This window comes from Parus major, chromosome 1 (genome assembly GCF_001522545.3).
Source record: "Parus major isolate Abel chromosome 1, Parus_major1.1, whole genome shotgun sequence".
Lineage (NCBI taxonomy): Eukaryota > Metazoa > Chordata > Aves > Passeriformes > Paridae > Parus > Parus major.
Window position 1 is genome coordinate 84,986,818 of NC_031768.1, and position 26,110 is coordinate 85,012,927.

Here is a 26,110-nt window from a genome sequence, read left to right on the forward strand (position 1 = left end):
TCTCTGGGAAAATTAAGCACAACTCATACCAGAAAAATAAACAACCACATGCACTTTTGTAAACTCTGATTACGTTGGTTTGCTTCTGAAAAATCTTTCCAAACAATAAACAAAAACTGCTTTCACCTTCATTGATATTCTAATGAGAAACTCTCCTAGCTATTTTTCTATGTATACAGACTGCATGACGAAAACTGTTCATTCTGGAGGAAAAAATCCATTAAGATCATCATTAAAACAGTGCCATCCATTATCCTGGCTGTCAAAGAATACAAACTTACAATTTGTAAAAAATGTCATTTCCAAGTATGGCAAAATCATTGCACAAGAAATTTCAACAAATTTTAAATTAACAAAATATGTTGTTGGGGTTTTCTTGTTTGTTTTTGTTAATGTTATTTGGGTTAATAGATCTCAACAATCAGCAACCAAATTAATTTCCTTCCTCCTGTATGATAAGAAGCAATTATTTTTAGATTAATTTTTTTTCTTCAGTCTTTGAAAAAGTCAAGAATGCTGCAGATATTAGTGTTTTAAGTCATTAATCCCATGACTATAGTTAATTTCTACAGTTAAAATAACTCCTCTTGCTTTTGTGTAATAAGCATATTTAGAGTTTCTCTGATTACAAAATTTTACTATGCATTGTAGAACAATATTCTATCTATAGTATTTATCTATATAAAATAGGTTTCTGGAAGAAGAAAAGCTTACAGGGACAGATCATATGGTTCTAGGCTCGAGACATTTCTAAGAAATATTTACTTCACAAAAACCATCTGCAATGAGACATTCTGCCAGCTTTGAACTTTTCAAAATATGAGCAATCATGATCACTGCAATGACACAAGATTTCAGGAGAAGAAACTCTCCCATACAGCCACTAACACACAGAACAATAAATTTGCTCCTTATCTTGTAAGTAGGGGTTACAGTTTTCATATTTTAGGTGTTTCTTTTTGCAAAGGAGCTTAACTCAGTAAAAGCTGCACATTGGTTAGGAAACTTTAACACCATCAGAAGTGGTAAGTACCACTTCCTCTCTAACTACTCTAACTCACTTTTCATAAATACTGCAAGTCACTTGGCATTTTTACATCAATGAACCTGCCAAGTTACACAGGATATATATACATAAATTATGTACTAAGCACAGAATGCACATTAAGTCACAATATTATGAGATCAAAATGGCACTTCAGAAGACTAGAAATGCAAAGTCAGGGTTGCTATTCTGTGTAGAATAACAGGGTCTTTTTCTGTACTGCAGCAAACACCCTGTGTGGTTACTGCCAGTGGATAAAACAGTGATGTTACTATGATATAAAAACAATGCGTCTATAAACTTTACTTCATACATGTACTGTCAAAAAACTTCAGGGAAATACCTATGGCTAGAAATAATCTAATATTATACAAAAGATCCAGCTCTATATATGAACCCTATAAACCTTCAGGATTTGAAACCTAGACTGATTTTTTTCAACAGTTTTAAGAAGCATCAGAAGTATCACATAATCAGTGATAATACAATTTGATGTAGCTATCCATCAGCACTCAAAATTCTCATTATGAGCCCAAGTCCTTTACTTAAAAAGTAGTTTATTAGGATTTCAGATATCTTTATTTAGGTATCTACACATGAACTAGGTTTTGAAGCTTCCACTCAGATAATGTCATTATAAAGAGTAATGCAGCTGGCTAAACAGGTATTTTAGAACAAGTCAAATGGTTCTCCTGGCTTTACTGACTGCACTGGCAGACAGAACCCTTTGCACAGGTAGACACATATGTTTAGGTATTTAAATCTGGAGCTGAATTCCATTTTATTTTTTTACAATGATTGAACTTAATTAAAGATAAACAACAACACACTGCATCATTAAAAGTTAGAGAATGAAACAAGATGAAAAAGTAGAATTAAATTAACTATTTTTAATTTATTTTGTGTTGTAATGGCTCCCCTCCACAGCATGAGACAGGAGAAACACTGGTTACTCCAGAGGTACAGCTCTACAATTAAACACCTGCTTGGCTGGTACTATTCCCAGACATTGCAGTACAAGTGTCTGCACTAGTGAGTTGTTGGAATACTCTGTGGTATGAATCAGGCCTGTTCCAAAGAGCATTTCCCAAGCAGCTTCCAGGAACAGCCCAGCAGGGTGTCTGTATGCGGTCACCGTGTTTGGGAGGCTAAGATGAACAGACACAGGCTGATCCACGCTGCTTGGCTTCAGCACACAGGAATGTTCCCAACCACAGCTGATTTACCAGCACTGACACAGCCCTGGGAGCTTCTCTACAGGTGTTAGGTAAGAGGAATTAACTCTCACTGAAAATATTCTAATACATGACACAGAGTTTCACTGGAAATTAAATCTAGTAATTAAGAGTTCTTATGTCTATGCTTAATATAGAAAAACAGTTGCACCTTTTTTCTTTCCTCCATTTTGGCACTGCTTGAATGACTGAGCCATATTAAACAGGCCAAAGAAATACAATCAGAACAATCCTTCCAAATTTCAACTGAAGTATCTAACAAACATTACTTCATAGTGTGCTTTCTTATTTCCTTAGGTCCAGAAGTTACATATATATATATATACACACACAGACACAATTTTTTAAAACTCATGATCCTTCTAGAATATGAACCATTTTGGAATCACAGTTCCCCAGGATGCAGGAGATGAGGACCTGGCATGTATAGAACCTGATACAATACCCCAGAATCATAAGGAATTACTCAAAACCAACGGCTTATTCTTTGAGGTAGTAATGGTCCAATGATTTGTTCCACCTACTTCAAGTGACACAACATACTGAAATAACGCCTTAAGATTATTCTTCATAATTTATATGTAGATTAAATGGTTCTCTACAGCTTAAAAATCATATCTAGTTCCTACTGAGTTAATTGAGAACATGCACTTTATGTTGAAAGGCAGCAGAAAAAAGGGCTGAGAACAGTGAGCTGTATCTCAAAGGCCTTGCTGAAAAGCGTAACTCAGTCTTGGCACCAGAATGAGCAAGAAATTTATTTGAACAATTATTTAGAAATACCCCTTGCGCTGGCAAGATCTTACCATGTATGTGAAACAAACAGAGCTTCCATAATTCAAAATGCATTTATTTCAAAAATGAAATAAATGTCAACCAAAGAAATTGTGGGTATAAAAGTCAAGCACTGAACACAGCATGGTAAAACACAAAGGAACTGACAATCAGCTAAATGTCTGGAAGCACGTAAAAGAAACAGCTGATTTGGATCAAAATAATGTCTAGAAACAACACCTCTTATGTTCTCAAATGCTAGCAGATTTAATTTAATGTTGGCTTTGACAGCTGTCTTTCAGTATCTTGTAAAATCTCAGTAACTATTCAAAATTGTTCAAACCTAACTGAAGTGCCCTCCCTTCCACCCCCATCTTCACAGCAGAATTGTTAAAGAATTTCTACTTTGACAAAACAACTCTCAGTTAGAAGCTCTGCTTTAATGAAGCATACTGCCTCAAGTGAAATCACAAGTTTGTGTTAAAGTCACTATCTTTTCAAAGATTAAGTCTGCATTTATTTATTACAAACTACATAAATAGAGTGAAACCTGTTAATAAATAAAATTCATATGATGGAAAGAATTCTGTCTCGTACTTTCTTACAGAAAGAATTTTCTGTACACTTAATCTGTCTCCAGTATGTTTTTTCTTCAGTCACGTGCACAGAGAGAATGCCAATGTTCCTGACACATATCAACCATATTTAAAATTCTTTTTATATTCTCATTCACTGCTTTTATTCTGTAGTAGAGCAAATGTTAAGTGGTTTGTGATTCCAAATCATCTTGTTCCTATTTTTCACTGAAAAACCATAAAGTCTTCCACACTTCTTTACATCTTTCACCTGCTGTAAAACAGGGTTACATATACTGAAGCAGATACAAAGCAGAAGGGAAATGCTTTTGGACGATCTCTTTAATGTTAGGTTCCAACACGTGATAAAAATCAAGCCATTTATCACTTCAGACATGAATCAAAGCCAACTCAGTCACAGATGAGCAGGGCCTAGATGGAACTCAGCACTGCCTTCCAGCACTGCTGTCTAAATGCAGGCTGAACTCCCCTTCAAGCAACACTGGAGAGAGGAAAAACTGAAGTCCAAGGTATTTACTGTGATCAAAGACAGGGTTTTTTTTTGTTTTTTGGGGTTTTTTTTACTATTTTAAACATTTAATGGGATATGAGAAATGCTCATCTGGTGTGACAGCCTGACATTCTGGACAGATAGCAGCACACTGTCCATCATAAACTGTCCCTGACAGAGGTAGTTACAAATCATGGTGAAGACAGCTTCAAACTGAGTTTTAAGGGATTCCTTTCCATAGTTTAAAAAGAATGGCAGTATGGGACACTGATTCAAGAACACCTAACTTCACCAAACATTTACACAGCATTTCTTACTATATATTTTTAAAAGTAAACCCTGACCTTTAAGAATTCTGTCTCATACTGAGACAGAAATTATTAATTATTTGAAACCATAGAAAATTTACAAATGGCTAATTAGAAAGTGCTCAGACAATATGCAAAGCAGTGCATATATCAGCAAAGGTGATATAACTGAAAACTTGTGAATTTGCACCTTTGTCTATGTTACAGTCTAACTGGTATCAAGGATACATTTAACATATGGGTATGTGTTTTTCAACAACATCCACCTAAATACATAACATGCCAGTCTTAAAAGTAACGTTTATCAATCCCTTACCACTCCAAAGACTGGGAAAAATCTCCATAGAGACAGGAGCTATAACAAACCCAGAAATCCTGTGAAACACAGAAATTCTATGAAATCTAGTTTTGAGACCCAAGAGCCAAATCTGAACCATCTTCAAACATCTTTTCTTATAAGGAACAAAACTGCTAGTCACACAATTAACATTTAAAAGGAAGTTGGTTCTTTTCTGAATTTTGTTATTTTAGAGTGGACAGACTTCTCTTAAGTTGCTCTAAACATGAATATTATACTGCTCTTCCATTCTTGCAAAACTTCTCAGACATGATGGCTGGGTGATATAGGCCAAAGAGGAACTGGAAACAAATTCAAAGTCATTAAAGAATGCCTTTCCACTTCCCTCTACACCTTGGCCACTTCTTATATTTCTTTCCCACACAAATGTCAGAAAAATATTAATATAGTGTGAAACTGTTTTTAAGTAGAATACACAAGACACCTTCTGTAAATCATCAGAAAAGTACAGAGCAAACTAAGATACACTTAGCAGGACCCAAAGCCAGAAAAGGATCACTTTAAAATCTGATAAAATTATTTAGTGAATTCTATTTTCATGTTCCTGCAACAGATTAAATTTTCTGTAAACATTAACAAGTGTAGCAAATTGAGGTCTACTTGCCACACACATAGTATTTGGATTTAACTACTGGGTTTATTAATATTTAGATATATTTTCCATTGCATATCTGAGCCCTCTTTGTAATGAAAGAGCAAATTAAGTTTTACACATACCTGTAAGACACAAATATGCAGCTAAATACCGTTTTTCAAGGCCATCTTTATAGGTCTGAATCGCACCATAGATTGGAGGTAGAATGAAAATCAGGTTACTCACTGTGTTCCCTGTAGGACAGAAACATAAAGTAGAGATTTAGAATTGGGTATTATGCACCTTAACTAAATCTAACAAAATTACATTCACTCATTAGAGACAGGTTCAACAGTTTTCATTCAGAAAGTGACTCAGCAAGACACCACTGCTCTTCATCCCTGGTCTAATGGAAGGTGTCCCTGCCCCCAGCAAGGGGCTTGGAACTAGATGGTCTTGAAGGTCCCTTCCAGCACAAAACCTCCTAGGACTCTATCCTACATTCTACCCAATGCAAAGAAACAACATGTGTTGCAGAGACCAGAGAAAGCAATAAAAGCCAAGAGCCCAGTTCTCATACAGTGATTTAGATTTGGTTTGTTTTTCTTTTCCAAACTGTGCTGACCTAAGCAAAACTGCAATGAAATCCTGCAAAGTTTAAGTGAAACAAAAGGAAATGGTGCATCTCTCAACAGAAGGGATGCAGATTCAGCTTTTTAGCTTAACCACAAATCATAATTTTGAGAACAGAGGTTATGTTATGGGGATTAAATGCCATACAATTTTGGAAAATGAGCAAATCTGTAAAAAAAGGCTTATATAGAGTAAACTGCACATTTTCACACACCATCAGTTAAATATATATAAAACTGAAATCTAATTTGCAAATATCCAAATGAAATATACAATTTATGAAGCTATGAAGACAACTAACCCCCTGCCCACTTCTGAATTTTTTTATTCAGCAACAAATCCCAGAAGCATTTCACATTTTAGAACAAAGAACAAGAGTGAGCAGGTCCTTTCTGGATCAGACCCCTAATTCTAGCAGATATTTTTCACGAATCCTACTTGCTAAGATCCATCCAAAAGAAAAGCAAAACATACCTAACTATGTTCATATAACCGTAAGGCATTGCAGCACCTCTAAGAACAAAAATCCATACCTCACAGTTTTAAAGAAAATTCATACTCAAATGGGAAAAAGGTTATTTCAGAAAGCATGTAGCAGAAGTGTACCTAGCTCCCTTGAACAAGGTAGCTCTTTCATATTCTCACAAAGTAGATACAAGTGTCACTTTGAGACAGTCTTCTCAACCAGTTAAAAATCTCATCTGATTTTTATCAGAACTTCTTTAAATCACTTCCTTACTGATTTAACATCATATCGTGCCCAAGCATGAATTTCACCAAGTAATAACAGTCAAATCAGATGTGCCAGAGATCTCACTCTTCTAGTCAGCTCTGAAGTTCCTCCATGTAAAAGAAGCCCAGCTGAAAACAAAAAACCTTCTGCAAGGATATACAAGTTTATACAAATATAAAGGCCTTTGTCATGTTTAAATTCTTCATGGAATCATTATCCTTTTACCACATTCCTACAGTGTTGCAATGGGTAGTGATTCCCTTTCAACAGAGACCACATTTGGAAGAAATTCACTCAAATGCTGTTGTGTGACACGCTGACCATTGCCATGTCCTCCTGTAAATCATGCAAACACGTCACTGAACCTTGAGAAGTAGAATAAAGGTTACATAGTCTGGATAGCGAAACTTCTGCTTTCTAAAGCAGTGCTCAACCATTTTCAAGAGAAGTCAGTAGACATTATATAAATGTCACTGTTCAAGGTCACTTAGCTATGAAACTGTCAAAAGCCTGGCAAAAATTCAAATATGAAACTGCCAAACAAAAGAAATACCATTATGTTTATCCACAACTGGGAAGGCACAGGACTGTGGAAGAGAGTTGCAGTAGGATAACAAACTTCAGATGGTTGTAAAAATGCAAAAAACAGATTCTCCTGTAGGAAAGGGAAGGGAAGGTTTCAACACTTCCTGTAAAGCTATAATTACGTTAAATTATTGAAAATTTATGAGCATTTAATCTGGGACCATCTTGCTGAGAGAGGAAATACCATAGACCTAATCTAGCTGTACATTCCTGCCACTCCTTTTCTGCACTTTTTGGCCCGTATTTCTCAGAACATTTGCAGCATGGATTAGGCAAGCCTATCTGCAAACATACTTATTGAAAGTTGTGTACATTTTTTTAAAAGAGGAAATGGAGGCAGGGGAACAATAAAGTCCTTTGGCATGCTGCTAGCAAAATTACTTTTTTCAAGAACAACAACTCCAAGGCCTCTTGCAAACCCAAGGTCCCCAGGAATACATATTTCATAGAAGTCTAGCTAGTCTTTACAGGATTACCCTCACACAGAATAGCTTATAAATTCATTAAAAGGGATTTTTACTAATTTCATCAAAAAATGGCAGTTGGATATGCACAGAGATTAACAAAGAATATCAAGAAAGAAGAAAAAGGTGGCACAATGCAGACCCATAACTCTAAAGTCATTTAACAAACAAGGATGTGAAACAAGTTTTGAAGGAAATAAATATGGAAGTTGAAAATGGGAAAACAAACTGTCAACAAAAAAAAAAATCTCATCTTTTTTCACTAAATTTCCTTTTTTTAAAATTGGGGGAACATAATGCATCAGAACACCATGGGAAAACCAGAGAATGGAGAAATTGCAACTAATGCAAGGGGCAGAAGATATGTAAAATAATTAAAGAAGAAATTATTGCTTACGCCTATAAGAAATAGGGTACATCAGCAATCTGATGAATGCACATGGATAGACCCGGGCTTAACTCTGTACTGCATTCTTCTATTTCACTACTGGATTCCTTGAATACTGGACATGGGAGTGACTTAATTTTTCTTTAGTGTCCAAAGACTGCTTCTCAACATTTTATCTTCAACATGTCCATCAACAGAAAGGCAAGCCACATTATCTGATGGAGAAATTAATGAACTTTCAGACTGAAATGACAAGAATAGGATTAAATATGATGGCCACAAACACACCTTTCAATGCGAATATGAATCCTTATTCCATATATAGAATTAATCTAATTGAAGAAGCAGAAAAGTGAATTTAGACTGCATGATAACTGACCACAAACCATCACTGTATGCACCAAACTGCTTAAATTTATTTCCAGTAGAGACAGTGAAAATAGTTATGTCTTCATGCAAGTCAACAGTAGAATACACCGTTCTCTAGTAATTGATAGAACAAAAGAGAAAACTCATCAGGTGCAGAGAAGTTCCACTCAGATAGGAGTGATGAATGGGAGCCTACAGTTTCAGAAGGGACAAAAATTGCACAGCTCACTGAACAAAACGATGGCTGGATAGAACAAAACTGTGCTCTGTAAAGACTTTGTGGGTCAATGCCAAAGACAAAAGGGAGCTGTTTGAACTGAAGGATAATACTGACAATGACTAAATAGATATAAACTAACCCTAAATAAATGCAGGCTAGAATAAAGAGGAAAGCTTCCCATTAGAGAGGAAATATTTACAACTGCTTCCCAACAGAAATGAGCAGCACGATGAACCTGCTTTCTGGGCGGAGCTCAGGAAGCTCCTCAATCAGATTACACGATATAGTAGCGTATTGGAGTGCTAAACCAGACCACATCCACAAAGATTATACATGGTACTAGGTACAGGGATAAATTAATGTCTAATTGTGACAATGTGACTGACTGCACAAGTCTTTCAAGACTGTTTTAATGCAAACCATTGTTTCAAAGTAATGTTTTATTCATTGAGAGAACGCCATAAGGTACCAGACCAAAATCAAATTTATGCAAAACATCTTTTCAACAAGCTTCTGTCTGTAGGAAGAACTGTATGAGTGTTAAACCACATCTGCTTCCCGTTCTACAAATACAGCAGCAGAATCTGACAAGAGTTTTTCTAATGCATGTACATTCACAGTCATCTTCAGACCCTAAAAAATGTGTACTATCATTAACACACAAAGACCTGTACACAAAGGCTGATCACAAATATGAAGAAAAATAATTTAAAAGGGAAACAGTTTCTACAGGCAAACACAGGTACAATGTACAGCTTACTGTTGCACAGGCATTGTACACACAGTTGGGAAGGACAAAAATCGGAAGTACCTTCCATAAAATTTCCATTTTTCCAAATATTCCACACTAGAAAGAAATTGTTACAATAAATTTGGATAAAGAGTCAAAAGAGACAAAAAAGTAAACTTGTAAATGAGTTATAAAATAGCATGTTCATAGAGGAATAATAAACAGGATGCAAAAAGATAAGGAAAAACACGAAGTTAGAATTAAGATATTGTTTTCAGTGAGGAAGGAAAAGTGCTATCATAAAAAGAAGCTAAAATTAACATGTTCAGCTCCTGACAAAGTGATCAGTGTTATTTATCCTGTTAAGAGAGGCTTTCTCCTATGTTTGTACACAGAATGACAGCAAGATCTAACAAGCACAAGGATCTGTCCAAATTTTAAAATGTTCTTGCTTTCTCCATCAAACAAATGAAGACTTTTCACTGTCTTATGGCTTTTACAAGACTCAAAACCAATAGAAATAAATGTTACCTTCAGAGAGGAAAGAAGAAAACACTTGCTGTTTAAATAATTTACTATATATAAAGAGCTCATTTAATATCAGGACTAGCAAACACAACGTTCACCACAGTGAGATTTTTCAGCCGTCAGATTTTTCATTATAGTAAGATTTTTGCATCCCAATGCATCTCCCAAACAGGAGAAACGTATATACTTTAGCAAATAGAAGCCACTTTCCTAAGTTGCAATAGAATCAAAGGATCCCTTTAAGTAAAACAGAAGTAAACAAAAAAAGTTTTGAGGCTAAAAACATCCATTTCATTGGCTGCATATTATGGTGCTCTGCACAGTCAATTCCTGGATCATGAAGCTTTCTTTTTCTATCACTGCAGGAAGAAATTAAAAATAATTATAAAAAACAAAGCCTGTCAGATGGCATCATGTAGAACTTGATTCATCTTTCTATCTGCTTTCAGATATAAGGAGCTCTATTTCATGGCTTTTGTTTCTGGAATCATCTCACACTGTTCTGGTGCAAACTACAGCTCATTATTAGAGAGTTTACTGAGTTGCAAGAAATTGCAAAGCAGTGCAATTCAGGCACATTTGAGAGCACAACCAACTACCATTACATATGCTCTCTTGTTGAGAACAGCCAACTACACAGAATCATCTGGCTTGGCCACTACCTTCAACCTCGCGCTGTTTTTGCTTACGGCTTATCACCAGGAGGGCAGAGCAGCAATTAGATTTTCTCTTCCACCAGCCAGTTTTCATATATTCCACTTCAAAGTCTACAATAACTGCACTTCAGAGTGTTAGGAAATGAAAACTCCTGTTTCCATTTGATATTTCAGAAGGACCTCAAGGGGAGAAAGCCAAGTCATCCCAAAAGGAATTTTGCCAGTATGTAACTACTGGAATCCCTACCTGCTAATGTGCATGAAGGATCAATAAAAAACTTCCTGTCACTCAGTGAAATACAACACAGTGTTACTGCAGGCTGGAACACAGGACCAATGCTGACTTAAAAAACAAAATTATAAAAGAAAAATAAAAAAAATGTGAGTGTGGGGTGTTTATTTTTAAGTTAAAAGATCCATGACTTACGCTGTGTAATTCTCCTTTCCAAATACTAAGCTAATCTTGATTTTGTTTACTGAGACATTCATTGAAGTTATAACTTCTGCAATTCAGCTGCAAATTGTAGTGGCCACCACACTTCTAATAACAAAATAGGAAAAATACTGAAGGACACAAATACCAAAGGAATTACTGAACTGTAAAAGCTGTGTATAAAAGCCTCCTGAGGAACTATAAAAATGAGTACACATAAATAACAACTCAAATCAATAGATCTTTACTGAGATTTCTAGGTCTTCCTAGGTATTTAAAATAATATCAGAAATCTGTATAGAAAGTTTGCATAGGTCATAGGAATTATAAAATTAAAAGACAGATAAAACAGCACAGAAAAATGTAATGAAGTACATTACAAAGGAATGCTGCATTAATCTAGCTCTGTATAGAAGTTTTCATACTATTATGAGAAATACTGTAAGGCACAAATGAGAGGGAGGAAGTAGACACAACTAAGCATACTACAAAGGAAAAAGAAGACCTGCAAAGGAAAAGAACAGCTACCTAAATCTCAGCCAGGCAGAAGCTACAAGAAAGTAACGTGGAATCCAAAGGATTTACATGGGGGAAGGATAGAAAAGAAATATTATTTGCATTACTAAAGAAGAGCATTCTGATGAGCAATAACAGGCTGAACCAAGGAAAAGGGAAGTTTCAGTAAAACACCTAGAAATCTAGGATTTGGCAGAAGCAACATCTCCCAAAAGAAACAAGAATCCTGGAAGAGTTTCAAACAGAATGGACAACACACTGCAAGATACATAAAGAAAGCAATGCACTGAGGGTGAAGAAAGGTGGCAAATGAGGTGGGAACACAGGCTCCTTCCCAAGGCCAGCACCAACTCAGATGCATACCACTGGTGTGTGCACACCGTGTTCCAGTTGCACACGTCTCAGACCCAGCAGCAGCAGAGCTGCTTCCAGTAAGTCCAAGTGCTGGGACAAGGCCAAAAAAACTGAAGGCAACATTGCTGCTGCAGAGCTGGCCAGCTGGAAGGTTTAAGTGTTTAAAGTCAGCATGCAGGACAGGGCTTCTAGACCTTCTAGGCTGCTTCTCCCTTGTCGGGCCTCCATTTCTCCAGGATATCCTCCTGAAGAAATAAACCATTTCAGTGATATATTGGATTGGGGAGGGTTAGAGAGGCAATTTTAGAAAAAAAAAAATAATCATTAACAACACAATTTGATTTTTATTCCAGTGCACATTTATAAGTGGTTCCAACATGCTGTGTGAAGTGATACATTCTGATTTACGGTTTTACACTTTATATTCTAGCTGCAGAATTCCTTCCCTTGGCATTCATCATACTAGTCCAGCTAATACTTTTAGATGGTTTCAGTCTGATTACACTATTTTATGTTACACTAGTGCTCTTCAAAACAATCAAAATCTATTTAAAAGAGAAAGCTCTCGACACTGCTGACTAACAAAACACACACAAGTAAGCTCAGTTCAAACCTGTAAAGTGTGGGTGTATTTTCTTATGCACAGGCCTCTTTGGTATGCACGTCCTACAAAAGCCCTTATTATAAACTGCTTCTGAATTGCCCTAGGTCACAATTAAGCTATCCTTTTCCTTACCCCCATCTCCACAAACTGCTTTGCTACTGTAGAGTGAAGGCATTTCAAAAACTACAACCTAACAGAATACTATACTAACACTCACCTTGCTTCTCATGCAAATTATACTAAAAATAAATGAGAGAAATGAGAGAAAGCTAATACTTAACAAATTAGACAAATTAAAGCTCCACTTGTTCTTCATAAGAAACAAATACCCTTGACGGTACCCTTGCAATCCCAGAAAGACATTTATGCTTATAGTGCAAATTTAAATTTAAAACATTTATTGAGGGGCCAAATAATTTTTTGCTCTTTCCCCTCAAATCTAAAACACACTGATCACCTATTTAGTCTTCTTTACTGCAGGATCTAAGCAACCCCAGTCTTCTGGCTCAATATCCCTGCAAGACAGGCTGGATAAAGCTGCCTGAGTCACAAAGAAACCTGCATACGACTGAATTCAGGACACCAAAGTGCTCCTTTAGCCACTTGACCATCCTTAGCTGCCACAATAAAAATGAATGAGTTCAGCACACCACTTCTCATAAGTAAAGCTTCAAAGCAGAAAGTACAGCCACAGTAGGAGCTGGGAACTTTTCCAGAAACAATGTTTCTGGAAACATTACTAATTCTCATGTTTAGCATAATGAACTTCTCCTCCTGGAATTCTTAAAGGCTATCACAAGTGAAGAAAAAGTGTCTAAAGCCCCAGAACTTGCACTGATTTTTTTTTTTTTTACATTTTAATTTTTTTAGAGGGATCTGTCTCAAAAACCAGTGAAGACTGAGATCAGCATGAACTGCTCTTCCCCAGAAAGCATTAAAAGGGAAGATTAAAACTGTGGAGGACCAGCTGTGAAGTTTAATAGATAATAATGAAAGCAATTCCAATGAAAATATTCTGAGGTGATTGGCCAGAATAAAGATTGCTACAACACCTCAATTAAAAAGCCAAGTACTGTGTCTCTTTTGAAGCCTATTATCTTACTGTAATTGTATGTTTATCACACCAATACCTGTCACAAGTGCAGGGCATCGTGGAACAGTAATAAATGGCTTTTGCATTTTGAACGTACCATTACATGAAAAATAACAGTATTTAGAAATGTAATAATAAAGATGTTAGAATTTATTTGTGGCCATTTTTTTGAGACTGCAGGAAGCAATTTAGAGAAATATGATAGTGCACACCTTCTTTACAGGACATTTTATTCTCAATCCAAGAAATTCACAATTAACCAGACTGCAAGGAATAAACAAAGGAATTACAAAATAAATAAATAAAGGAATTACAGCCAGCTGCTATGCCATCCTGTCATATTTTAATATTGCTTTCCTAGGGTATGGGAAACCACATGGAAAAGAAAGCATAACTTCCCTAATAAACATGAATCTAAGACGATAGCGAGCACACCAATTACTTTGAAGTACACCTGGAAGGATTTTGAAAGCAAATTTAAAGTAAAAACAGTTGACATAGGCAGATCATTTGAAATACCAATCTAGAAAGCTCACTAAAAACAAGTGCTTACATCTGGAAAATGCAATCAAAGTCTAAAGAGATTAGGCTGAGATGATGTAAAGTTAGAATATTACATGCAATAAGCTTGCTGCTGAAGGGCAGATTTGCTTCTTTTATATCCTTTACTGGAAAACAAAAAAAAAACTTATTTTGAATGGTATTTTAAGGCAGGTTGATGATATCGGACTGGAAGGAAATAACAGACATGGAGATTAATGTTCAGCCCAGGCTAAAACTAAGCAGCGACCAGTATATTGCACTGATCATCCATTTAATTTTCATCATTCTTAATTCCTTCCAGCCATTCTTCTCCTATGCTGGTGTCAGCATCCTGGCTTCCTGTTCAGTGTCTGCACCAACTCCTCTCAGTCTAAGGGTCTGTCCAAATCCAAAAGCACAGCTTTTAGCAGCTGATAACTTTGAGCTACCCAGTACATCCAACCCAGCATCTGTCAGTCCTCACTATAATGAAAAAAACAACTTGATACCCATGAAAGCTGTGGGTATCAGCCCAGAGGCTCTGGTAAGACCAGGCACTACCCAGTGACACAGGAGAGCTGAGCCTTAGGGGAGGAGCTCAACATGCTCACTGAATGGTGAGCAGCAGAGAATAATGTCCGGCTATTTGTAGCTTTAGCTTGAGTAGCCCATCTTCAAAATCCAAATCCTCTCACTTTCTTTCCTTTATTACTATCAATATGGATTCCCCCTGGGTGTCCAGAACAATTAAAGCTTCTCCTACTTTGCCTGACTTGGAGGCAGGAAATTAAAAGTGAGATACTACGTGACAACTGTAGGAGAACACATGAGGATAATGAAACTTGTCAGTAATCACAGCCTGATTCAGAGACTCAAATACTGATTGGTGACATTCACCCTCATCATCAGTATTAATAAAAAATTCCTTCTACAAATAACCATCTCTTTTCTTTTTTTTTTTTTTTTTTTTTCTCCAGGGCTGTTTTAAATGAAAAACCTTAAGGCTACCTGGAACATGTGATGACAGGCAACTGATCACAAAAATGACCCAGAGTCATCATCTTCGCTCCTAAGTATCTAACTTTATCTCTTTTACATAGGTACTTCATTTCTCCAAAGTCTTCATAACCTTTTCCAGTTAATATAATAACCTCCAGCAAGAATTTTCAACAGCACCCAATTAATTCAATAATGCAAGACTCAAAGGTTGTCACTCCTAGTCTATAACTAACTCCAATTGTATTCTTTGGTCACTGTCCAATTGTTATTTCAAGATAATGCTCTTGTTTGTGCTTGAAAAATGAAAAGAAAAAGATTGGCAACCATCTATTAACCTTGGCAAAAGCTATTTATCTGGAGGGAAAATGAAGCTTTTCCACAGAGAAAGTAATATCAAATTCAGTATGTAAAGTATCTCACAGTCTAACCAACTCAAGGAAGAGATATAAAATATATTGAAGGTTCAAGCTCTAAACACTATCCTTTTGTTATAAATGTAAATGAATATAGTACCTGCACAATAATAGTTCATAAGGTAGGTGACAGGAATTTGGGCAGAAATCTGTCTTACTTAGTAAGACACAAAATAGTTGAAAACCATATACAAATTAACCATGTTCCCAACACAAGGGGTGGCCCAAAGGCTGGCAGAAGAGATGTTTCCGAGGAAATACTTGAGACAATAGTAGAAAAAAAAAAAACAAAACAAAAGTAAAGTGGAAATCAGCATGGAAGAGCTTGGAAGGAAATATGTTTAAGAAATGGAAATTGCTTTACAGTATTTCTCTGCGGGCCAGAATAGAGGGGGAAAAAAGGACATGAAAAATGAAATTCTGATAGACTCAAGAGTTTCAGAATTTCAGCACTGCACTGATGTTATGCATTGTGCAGAAAAATGTATTCTGAGAAGCCTTTCAGGATTATAAAACCTGGGTCTTGAAAGATTTAACAGCTACCAAAACTCTGAGTGAAAAGCAACTGTGGTATCACAGATCACAAAGGCATAGCAGTTTGTTTAAGTGAATGAAAACAACATCTGCTGTATGATTTCACCACAGTGCATTTCTCTGCTGCTTTACAAGGCATTGACACAATTCAATTGAACTGATTCTTAGAGAGACACTGCGTTCACCAGTAGCACAAACCATCAATGATCCTCTGGTTTTCACTCTGCTACATCTAAAGAAAGCCCTGAACTTCCACACTGCTGCTGCTAGTGGCAGCTTATGGAGATAACATTAAGCTGGTATGAACAGAAGTGTGTTGCCAACCTTTTTTCTACATTTTTGCTACTAAATTGAAAAAAATAAAGCAAAAAGTTTTCTCTGGTTTTCCAGGCAGCTTACTCAAACACTGTGGTCAGCACACTGTGTATAGTTTATTCTTTCTGCTTATACAGATCATTTTCACAACTGTGAAAAACACTTGGCAAAAAAGAAAGGGAAAAAAAAAAAGACAAAGACATCAGTTTCTATTCATGAACAAAATATTACCTGGAACAACTCTGAATTTATACATTTGTGGGGTTTTTTTTAAGTCTGTAAGATTTAAAATCTAAAAAAATAAATAACATCTGTATCCTGTGGAAGGAATGCAGAGATATCAGTAGAAATACACGCTGCAGCTGCATGCAATAATCCCCAGAGTAGCTTGGCTGCTGCAGTCTGGGGTCAGCACCAGACCTGGAAGTCTCTGGCAGGAGAGCAGTACTACAAACTCCCTCCAAGAACAATCAAATCTGTAATGAGACTCACACAAACATGCAAACATTTGCTGTGCAAGAAAGGATAAGTACTTGTAGAAGAAACACTCATTTTACCTAGAAGAAATTTCAACTCCTCTCTTGTGACTACAAAATCAGTTCATCAGTCATTTTAGCTTCCTATTGCAGAAGACACATTTGACTGCAAGGCAAGCCAGATTTACAGACCCTCTTTCTCAAAGACATACAAGTAATTTTTCAGTTGTCCCTGGGTTTCCTCAATGAAGCTTAAAATACCCATTTGAAGGGACCACAATAGAATGCTTTTCAGTCAGGAAGCAGGTCTTTGCCTGAACAAACAAATGGTGTTGACCACGTAAAATGAAGAAAGAGATGTCATTTGTTCATCAGCTTAATACAGAAATATCTCTGTCCAAAGATTGAAAGTGTCCAGACTAATTTTAATGCTCAGTGCTCTAAGGTACTTCCTTGAGCTAATATTGCATCTGTTTCCCAGATGCTGGTTCTTCCTCAAATGCAAATCCTTATCCAACTGGAATCGGCAATTACTAAAAATCCAGCCTAGAGTAGTGGCATCATTATCTTACTGCAAATAATGAGCTAATTAAAGTACTGTATAAACCAAGAGCTTCTAGGGTAATGTCATGACCATTGAGTTGATACCCTGAAACCCTACTAGCTGGAATACCTACAAAATTCATACAAAATTCATACAGATATTCAGGTCACCCCTAACACCATGTCTTTCCTAATTCTGCTTGTCTACTTTCCTGCCTGAGGAAGTCTAAATCTTGCCTTCTCAAATATAAAAGTCAAGCCTCAAACTAACATCCTGAACCTTGCCGAGCTTAATCAGGCCACACTCTTGTCCCCTTCTCCAGTTTCTCTGATTAGAGAGGAGAATTGCAATATTACCTGGACTTGGCTAAGGGAAAATACCTCCCTGTTCCCAAAACCAGCCAGAGATCCTTTAAGAGACACACGCTCTGCACGCACCATTTCAGGGTCATTCCAAGGACACTGCATTCAGAAAACATGTCCAAAGGAACAATGCAAAACCAAATTAAGAAACTGAAGCCCCAGGACACAGCTGGGAAATATACACCCTGCTGGACACTAATCTCAATTTTGAAATAAAGTTTGGAATTTCCTTCAGGAAAGTGCTGCAACGTGCAGGGCAGGTTGAGTCACCAGTTGGTGGAGAGGCAAAGAACTGAAGAGAAATCTTGTTTGGCCGAGGAAGGGGCACAAAGGGTGCAATCTCTCCACTGAGATTGTCAGAGCAAACAACTTCTGCCTTCTGAACTCCAGACACACTGAAGTATCTACTCTGCCAGAGGATGATGGACCTGACTGTAAAGGAGATAATGATCCTGGAGATGCTGACTGCAGTAATCATTTAGAAATATCAGTTTTACAGTCACTGGTCACAGTGCACATGCAACATATTTCTTCAAGGAAATTAATTTTTAGAAACAGAAAAAAATTATCATGGTTAGACAGTCATTTTTTTGAGCTAGCACAAAAACTCTAAAAATTTATAATTGCATTTTCAAGTACAAAGGGTCTGTACCTGAAACCTTACATCTAAACAGTACCCAGCAAAATCACTGAGCCTCTACCTGGAGCTTCTCTATATGGGCATATTCAGATCAATTAATGGTAAATTACTGACACTGAAGCAGTGTTGCTCTGGGTTTCTTTCGATTGCAGCCTTCTCTAGAATTTCTTTCTTCCTGACACATTCTTTTGCTCTTCACAGTACTTCCTCAAAGACAGAATAACGAAGCACCTTTAATTCATGCAGCAGCTCAGCTTCTCTGCTAATGGACAGAAGAATGAGTGTAATTAAAGAGGCAAGTGCAAAGAGCCCCCCAGCTAGAAGGCAATCTAAGGTATCAGCTTTGCCCTGATAACCACTTGCAAGGGGGCTCTCTCCTAGCATTATAATGTCATGTTTTGATACACATTTTGAATTAAAAGAACTCTTTGCATTTTATTAACCTTTCATGAGCCACTAACTTTTCCATGATCCTCTTGAGGTTGTCAAAGAAACAGCCAAGTGTGTGAGCACTCACACGTATTGTGAGATAAAACAACAATACACTGCTGAGCTGTTGGGACTGGAGACAATTCCCAGACTTCCTTTGAACATCTCTGCATCGATAATTAAATCTTTCTTCTTTCTTTAAAAAAAAAAAAATCATTCCCACTTATCTGTGAAAAGCACCAGCAAATATAGAAAATGCATTATATAAATAGCAGTTTCACACACACAAGACACAACAAACCCTGACTGAAGACTTTTTGTCTTTCAATTATGACAGCTTTTAATCTTTGACTAAAAGCTCATTAGAAGTAACTTAAAAGTCAGCAGTGTTCCTCTATAATAATTTATTTTACATTAATCTTCCGATTTCTGGCTACAAATATATATTCTATGATATAAAAATATATATAAGTTCATATCATGCAGTTCATAGACCTGTCTGCCTCAGTTTGCACATAAGAAAAATTAAATTGTACAAATGTCACTGCTCATTTGGAGTGGCAGATGTCCAACTGCCAGCTGTACAAGTACTGAATATGAAGCACTAATTATAGAGCAATCAAATGCTTTGTTAATCCATATTTAAGAATTTTATTGTCTCTTAATAACTACACACATATCAGTAGATAAACACACGTGGTCCATTAGCACAGCATCTGCCAGGTTTTAAGCATATCCATAACATAATGGATAAATAAGAACTGATGATTGGAGAAATCAACTTTCCCAGGGCCTTCGACCCCATCTTTCAATGAAAGTTGGTGGGGAAATTGAAAATTGAACTGTCATGAGATAAAAGGTATAGTTGCATCATGAATGGAAGATAAAAAGCAAGGAAGAATTAAAAATAATATATAAATCATTAGTGATGCAAAATGCATCAAAACAGTGTTACAAGACTATCTTTAGGCTTAAGCCAAGAATGTACTTTTACAGCCTAGGAAAAGAAATATATTAATGCAACAGTATTTGCCACTCATTCAAAATCAAACAGAAAGAAATTAAAAAAAAACATGACAGAAGAGACCATCTGGCTTATGATTTTCCTTCTGCTATATTACTCTTTGGAGAAGGGAACCCCTCTTTCAACTTCTTTTTGTCTGCAGCACAAAAAGCAAGCTAGAAGTGCTCATCCTAAAATGTACCACACAGCTGAGCACTGTTCTGCACACTCCATTTGACTTTACATTCACCATCAATTAGTTTAATGCTTCCTTTACCTTTTTGCTTGCAGCGTCCCCTAAGTTGAGGGAGCTCCCTCAAGAAGCCAGATAAATTTCCAGAGGAAAGTTGTGATGTGGTTTTCTCCAATGAGGTCATTAAATTTACTCCCTCAAATCCCTTTCAGTCTTCAAGTCTACAGGTCTGTGACTTTTTTTCTGTTAAACCACTCTTTAGAACTCATCTGTGTCGTGTCATCTTTAAATCGCTCCATCTCAGCCAGGCAGGCAGTTGGGCTGATCACACCCAATTAAACTTGATGTTTCCTTCATCTGCCACTTTATCACTGAAAGAACTTCAGAGTTCTTGGAGGCAGACAGTTGGCTTTATTTTAGTTTTCTTACTCTCACATAGAGAGTACCTAGCCCAACAGTCTCTGGCTGCTTTCCAAAGCCTCTGGCAAAAAAGGGCAAAATGCAACAGGACACCCACAAGGAACGAGTGACAATCTATACGTGGCAGTACAAATTCAACATTAATGATATTATTCTAAGTTTAAGTAAATTTTGCAAGTTTTTATGCTTTAAAGTAATGATCCCCATGGAAAATAGAGATCTGTGCATCTTTGGCAGCTGTCCTTTCAAGCAATGCCTAAAAAGAAACAACAGTATTTCTGTGTCACAGTTCACAATGCAGAGAATGCTTGGACGGCACTCTCTACCATCCAAGATGAGAGATAATGGGATATTTTACACTGAACAAGACAAGTAACAATAATCTTATCTCAATCTCTTGTCTGAGGCAAAAATCAAAAGGCTTTAAGGAAATGGAACAAAAATCGCCAGACACATGGGCAGATTCTCATTACATGGGTGGGATTTTTACCTAAACAAGAGTCCCATAAGGAAATCCCAGTTGCAAGAAGTCACTTACCAGATCTCTAGTGAAAACAAAAACTAATGGATTTAACCCTGGTAATGATAATAATAATAATAAAAAATATTTTCTTATACAAAGATATCAGAACATGCTGAGACAAGACCAGAAGCCAAGAAAGAAACAATTTCACCAATTCCTTGAAAAGCCTGGAGCAATATTCTAGATGCCTGCTGCTGTAAATGCCAGCATAAGGATATACTATCTCTAAAGCAGTCATGCTGTAGATGATGCCTATTACTCGTGGACAATGATAGCTCAAAGCAACATAACTGGAAACATGACTCAAGTTTGATCCAAACTGGAACACAACATTCTGTTGATTAAAAACAACAAATTCTCCCCCACGATTTTCCTGACTGAATGATAAGCCCCCATGTACCACACAGGGCTCCTTTGAATCTAAAGTATTTGTTTGAATTGGTACTACTCTACATGCTTTCAACAAAGGGGATATGTGAAGATTAGTTATATTCACTTATCATATTCTAAAAGAGAAACTCTTCTTACAGGGATGACTGAATGCAAGAAGGGTAAGGCTCCTGTCATACACATTCATGTCAAAACAGACCTCCAAAACTCAATGTTATGTGGGCTAAACTGGCCCAAAACACCAACCCTGCTAAAATTAGAGTAAGCTGTAACATTTGAATGGTAAGTGCTAAAAACCAGAATTTATATTTGCCCTTTTTCTATTTGCTTATGTGGGAGGATGGTGGGTTTATCTTTTACTATTTTTCTCAATCAAGTGTACAAACTCTGGATAATTCAGCTTTCAAGCACTGGGACCTGCAAAGGTTTAGCTTAAAAGAAGGAAAAAAAAACCCCAACATGTCTAATACTTGCTCTTCAGCACACAGGAGTCAATCAGTGAGAAATCCTGAAAAAGGAATTACTACACCATACAATAGGTTTGATCAGTGAGGGATGTAAGACTCATTTTAAGGCTTAATAGAGTTAAGCTCACAAAACAATTCTTTTCAACTGGTTTTCCATTTCAATTGGTTTAGTATTCTACAGACGGATGTAGAGCAGTTAGTCATCCACCTCCACAGGGGAGAAAAACTGACTAGATGCAGACTCAGAAAGGCAAGAAAAAATATTTTCATTATAAAAAAAAGTGAACTTTTGAATACATGTCATTGTGTTTGGGATACATCAAGGGAATGCAAGTATGAAGAGCTACACCACCATTTTACTTCCCTTCCACATCTCTCACTACATACAATTGATAAAATGTCGTAATTTACACTAGTTCTTTAAGGGTGAATGGAAAGGAACTGCATGTGGGCTTTTAGAACACAATGTAGCAATTTTGTACTAAAAGTAGCATGTTAAAACCAAATGCTAAATGGCACAAAAATTAAATTTGCACAACAACCTTTCTGTTTGGTTCCTCAGCATGCAACCTACTGGCTTTTGACCTGCCAGTATTCTTCGATTTTTGGGCCTCCAAAGTTTCTTATAAATTATTAATAACAAACACTTAATGCAAAAAAAATTATGTACAATCAGCTTTACCTGAGTGATACCAAGTGGTAAACTGATTTTCACTCTTCTGTAAGGTAAAACTTCAAATAATATCCCCACGACACTTATTGCCTCAGACCCTGAAAACACTGTTACAGAACCACTGCTGAAGAAAATCTAACCCATCTTGGCATCTGGACTGAAATTAGCTGCTGTTAAGCTATCCATACACCACAGCAGGCTTACTTACTGTTTTGCATTTTACACTTAGACCATTTAAATGCTTTATCTTACAGTACAGCCCCTATATACAGTTTTTTTCAGTGCAATTGACAGACCAACAAACCGTGGTCCCAAACACCAAAATCATAAGGAGGGACCAGACCTTGTATAATTACTCCCTTTTTCTTCAGAACACAAGCCTTTCTGCCTCCCATTACTCTTATCCTCATCTTCCTTCTCCTGAATAATCCAAAAGTAGACAAAAAGTATCACTTAACAAGGCCAACAATGCAGGGATTATTTTAAAAATTTACATGCTAGTCAAATTTATTTTTACATTAGTGAAGCAACAGAACTTCCTCTTTCCTATGAGAATTATCTCACAAGGAAAGCACAAAAATACACACTCTGCAAAAGTCTCATTCTATTTAAACTTCTAACTCTGTCCCCTTTAAAGAGTATTTAATTTTGTTTCCTTTTCAGCCAACCTGCCTCTTCTCAGCCATAAATCTACACACCAACTTCCTTTTTCCTCTGAGCTCCTAAGCTGCTTATGCTGCCATTGTTCATTTCAGATCCTGTTCTCCTTCCTATTCCTACACTCTGATGCCTCTTTCACAATTATTCATTTTGGATCCTCACCCATGTCAGTGTTTGCAACCAGAAGCCACAGCTTGGCATGTATACCCAGAACCCTCTGTCTTCTGCATGCCAAGCTCTTCCAAACCGCTGCTGAAGCATCCCAGCTATGTGAAAGGCCTCTACAGATTGCCCACTTCAATCACTTCAGGGTAGGTGAGCCTGGTCACTTTAGCACCGAGGGCCCTAACACTTCAAAGGCAGCTACCTACCTTATACGTGTGAAAGTTTTTTGTAGTACAAGGCGTCTGCCAGGCAGCAGCACATAATTATAACTACTACACCCTTTAAAGTCACTGCTCAGGATACAAAATATTTAGTTTTCCCAGAAAACCTCAGTGACATATAGGGCTTGATCTTTTATCACTTGCAAGACACTCCCTTCTCAAGCACCTGACGAATGACGCCGTAGTTGAAGCCCCTTCTTTCTTTCCCTAAAACATGTTAAATCCTGACTGTTTCTGCATAACAGAGTTTCGAGGTCACACCACTGGTCTGCTTTCTTGCAGGGCTCTGAGCTATCCTAAAAGACAGCCACGTGCAACAGAGCGACTCTTCAAGCCTCGCTGAACTCCCACCACCTGCAGCAGAGCCACCCGATTGATGACGGTCATCGTGAGGCACCAAAGACCACCTGGGGGAAGGTGTCTTCCCTGGGTGAAGACGTATCTTGCATAGGAAGAGACCTTTTCTCTCCCTGATCGGTTTCATTTGGTTTGACCGCCCAGGCTGGGCAGATGTTTCCACCTCAAGGGGAGCGGAGCAGCAGACCCGTGCGGCTTCACGGCGTGGCGCCCCAAGCACGACTCCAGCGAAAACCCCTCTCCTCACCCACGCCTGTGGTACCACACAACCACCCCAGCTCCCGTGATAACCCCCAGCACCCACCTCACGGGCCACCCCATGCCAGCCACCCCCGCAGGCCCCCGGCAGCCCCGCTCCAGCCCTGCCATCCCTATGGACACAGGCCGAAGGGACACGCTTGGGACGGGGGCCCAAACAACGCGCTGGGGAGAGAGGGGCTACACCTCCCCGTGCTCCCGACTCGGATTTTTGGGGGAACGAGGTAGAAGACACCCATTTCCACCCACCAGGGTTGGCTGAGGGGCAGCGGCACAATCACCCCTCCGGAAAGAGGGGACAAGGAGAAGGAGGGATTCCCCCGCCGCGGGGAGAGAGCACGAAGGGCTGCGGAAAGGGAGAAGGAGGCGGCGGTGGGACGCGGCCCCCGGGGCCGGGGCAGGGACCGGGGCCGGAGAGGCCACTCACAGAACTCGGCGATGTAGTAGGAGACAGCGTAGTTCTCCTCGCACCACTCCAGGGTGGAGGTCGGCGGACCCCAGTAACCCTCCCGGTCGGCGGCCGGAGCCATCGCGGCGGCCGCTCCAGGCTAGAGCGGAGCCAGGGCACGGGGGCAGCGGAGGGAGAAGGGCGCCGGGCCCAGAGCGCAGCGGCAGCGGCGGGAGAGCGGGCGGGGCCGGCGCTGGGCCCGCCCGGCGGGGCGGAGCCGCCGTCGCCATGGGGACGGGCTGCGGCCTGTCGGACGGAGCGAACGGGGGTGGCGAAACGTCTTGTGGTGAAAAATCTTGTGGTGAAAATATGGGGATATGGGGAACGTCTGTGGGGCAACACCAGCGCGGGGCGTGCTTGGCTATCAGGGAACCCGCGCGGTGCTCCTATGAGGGTGAGGCGGGACGTGAACATCACGGCGCTCTCCTCAGCCGCTTTACAAGCCGGTCTGCGGGCAGTGAAGAGGTTTCTTCTTCCCTCAGCTTTCCACTCCGGTTTTCCCTAGAGACGTCCTGGAGGGTTTGTCAGGCGAGCGAGACAGCGTGCTGCCTTCGTGTTGTTGAAAAACAGCTTCACAGCATCGTAGAATGATTTGGGTTGGAAGGGACTTAAGGACCACCCAGTTCCAACCACCTGCCTTGGGCAGGGACACCTTCCACTAGACCAGGTTGCTCAAAGCCCCATCCAGCCTGGCCTCGAACACCGCCAGGGATGGGCAGCCACAGCTTCTCTGGGCAGCCTGTGCCAGTGTCTCACCTCCTTCGCATTGAAGAATTTCTTCCTGAAGGCAATGAAGAGGCAAGTGTTCCTCATACTCGTGGGCTGGGTGAAGGAAGAAGGTTTTTTTATAGCACTGCCTGCTAAATGGGGGTTTTCCTCTCCTCTGATGCCTTATTTAGTTTCCTCAATGCTTACTATGCGTACTATACTTACACCCATAATATGCAAAGTGCTTCTCAAGCAGAGTTGGTATCCAGAGGCAAGTACGATCTAAAAATGGAAAGCCTTGAGACACAAGGGAAAAGAATAAAGTGTACCAGTAAAGGCCTGATAATACTGTGTGTGTTTTGTGTTTCAGAAGGCAATCCAAAGACTTGAGGAGAAGCTTTGGGCAGACCTTGGGGGCTGCACACAGTGCTTACACCTTGCTGGCTGGCAGAATTTATTATACCTGCATATAAACACACAGACTTCTTTTTCCACATCTTATTTCTTCTCAACTTTCCTTCTGTAAGCTAAGAAATGCCAGTTTAAACAAAGACCTTTCCTACTGTAAATACTGCTGTTTTAGAATGTATGCATCTATCATGAAGACTATCTTGCCTTCTGAAGTTCAGTTTGTATATAATTGCTTTCAGCATCAGGTAGAAATGTATCTAACATATACATATACATATAAATTTATTTTAGTG

At 38.5% G+C, this 26,110-nt stretch overlaps 1 protein-coding gene across 1 annotated transcript in view; it reads right to left on the minus strand.

The window, feature by feature from the left end:
• The window catches only part of ACER3 (alkaline ceramidase 3), a 54,198-nt gene extending 29,323 nt beyond the window's left edge, over positions 1 to 24,875 (minus strand). Inside the window, exons 1-2 of the mRNA XM_015639452.3 lie at positions 24,678 to 24,875; positions 5,524 to 5,634 (exon numbers count right to left, since the gene is read on the minus strand). Coding sequence (XP_015494938.1) covers positions 5,524 to 5,634; positions 24,678 to 24,780 — 214 coding nt within the window. The 5' untranslated portion in view covers positions 24,781 to 24,875. The remainder of the gene's footprint in view (positions 1 to 5,523; positions 5,635 to 24,677) is intronic.
• Positions 24,876 to 26,110: the final 1,235 nt, after the last annotated feature.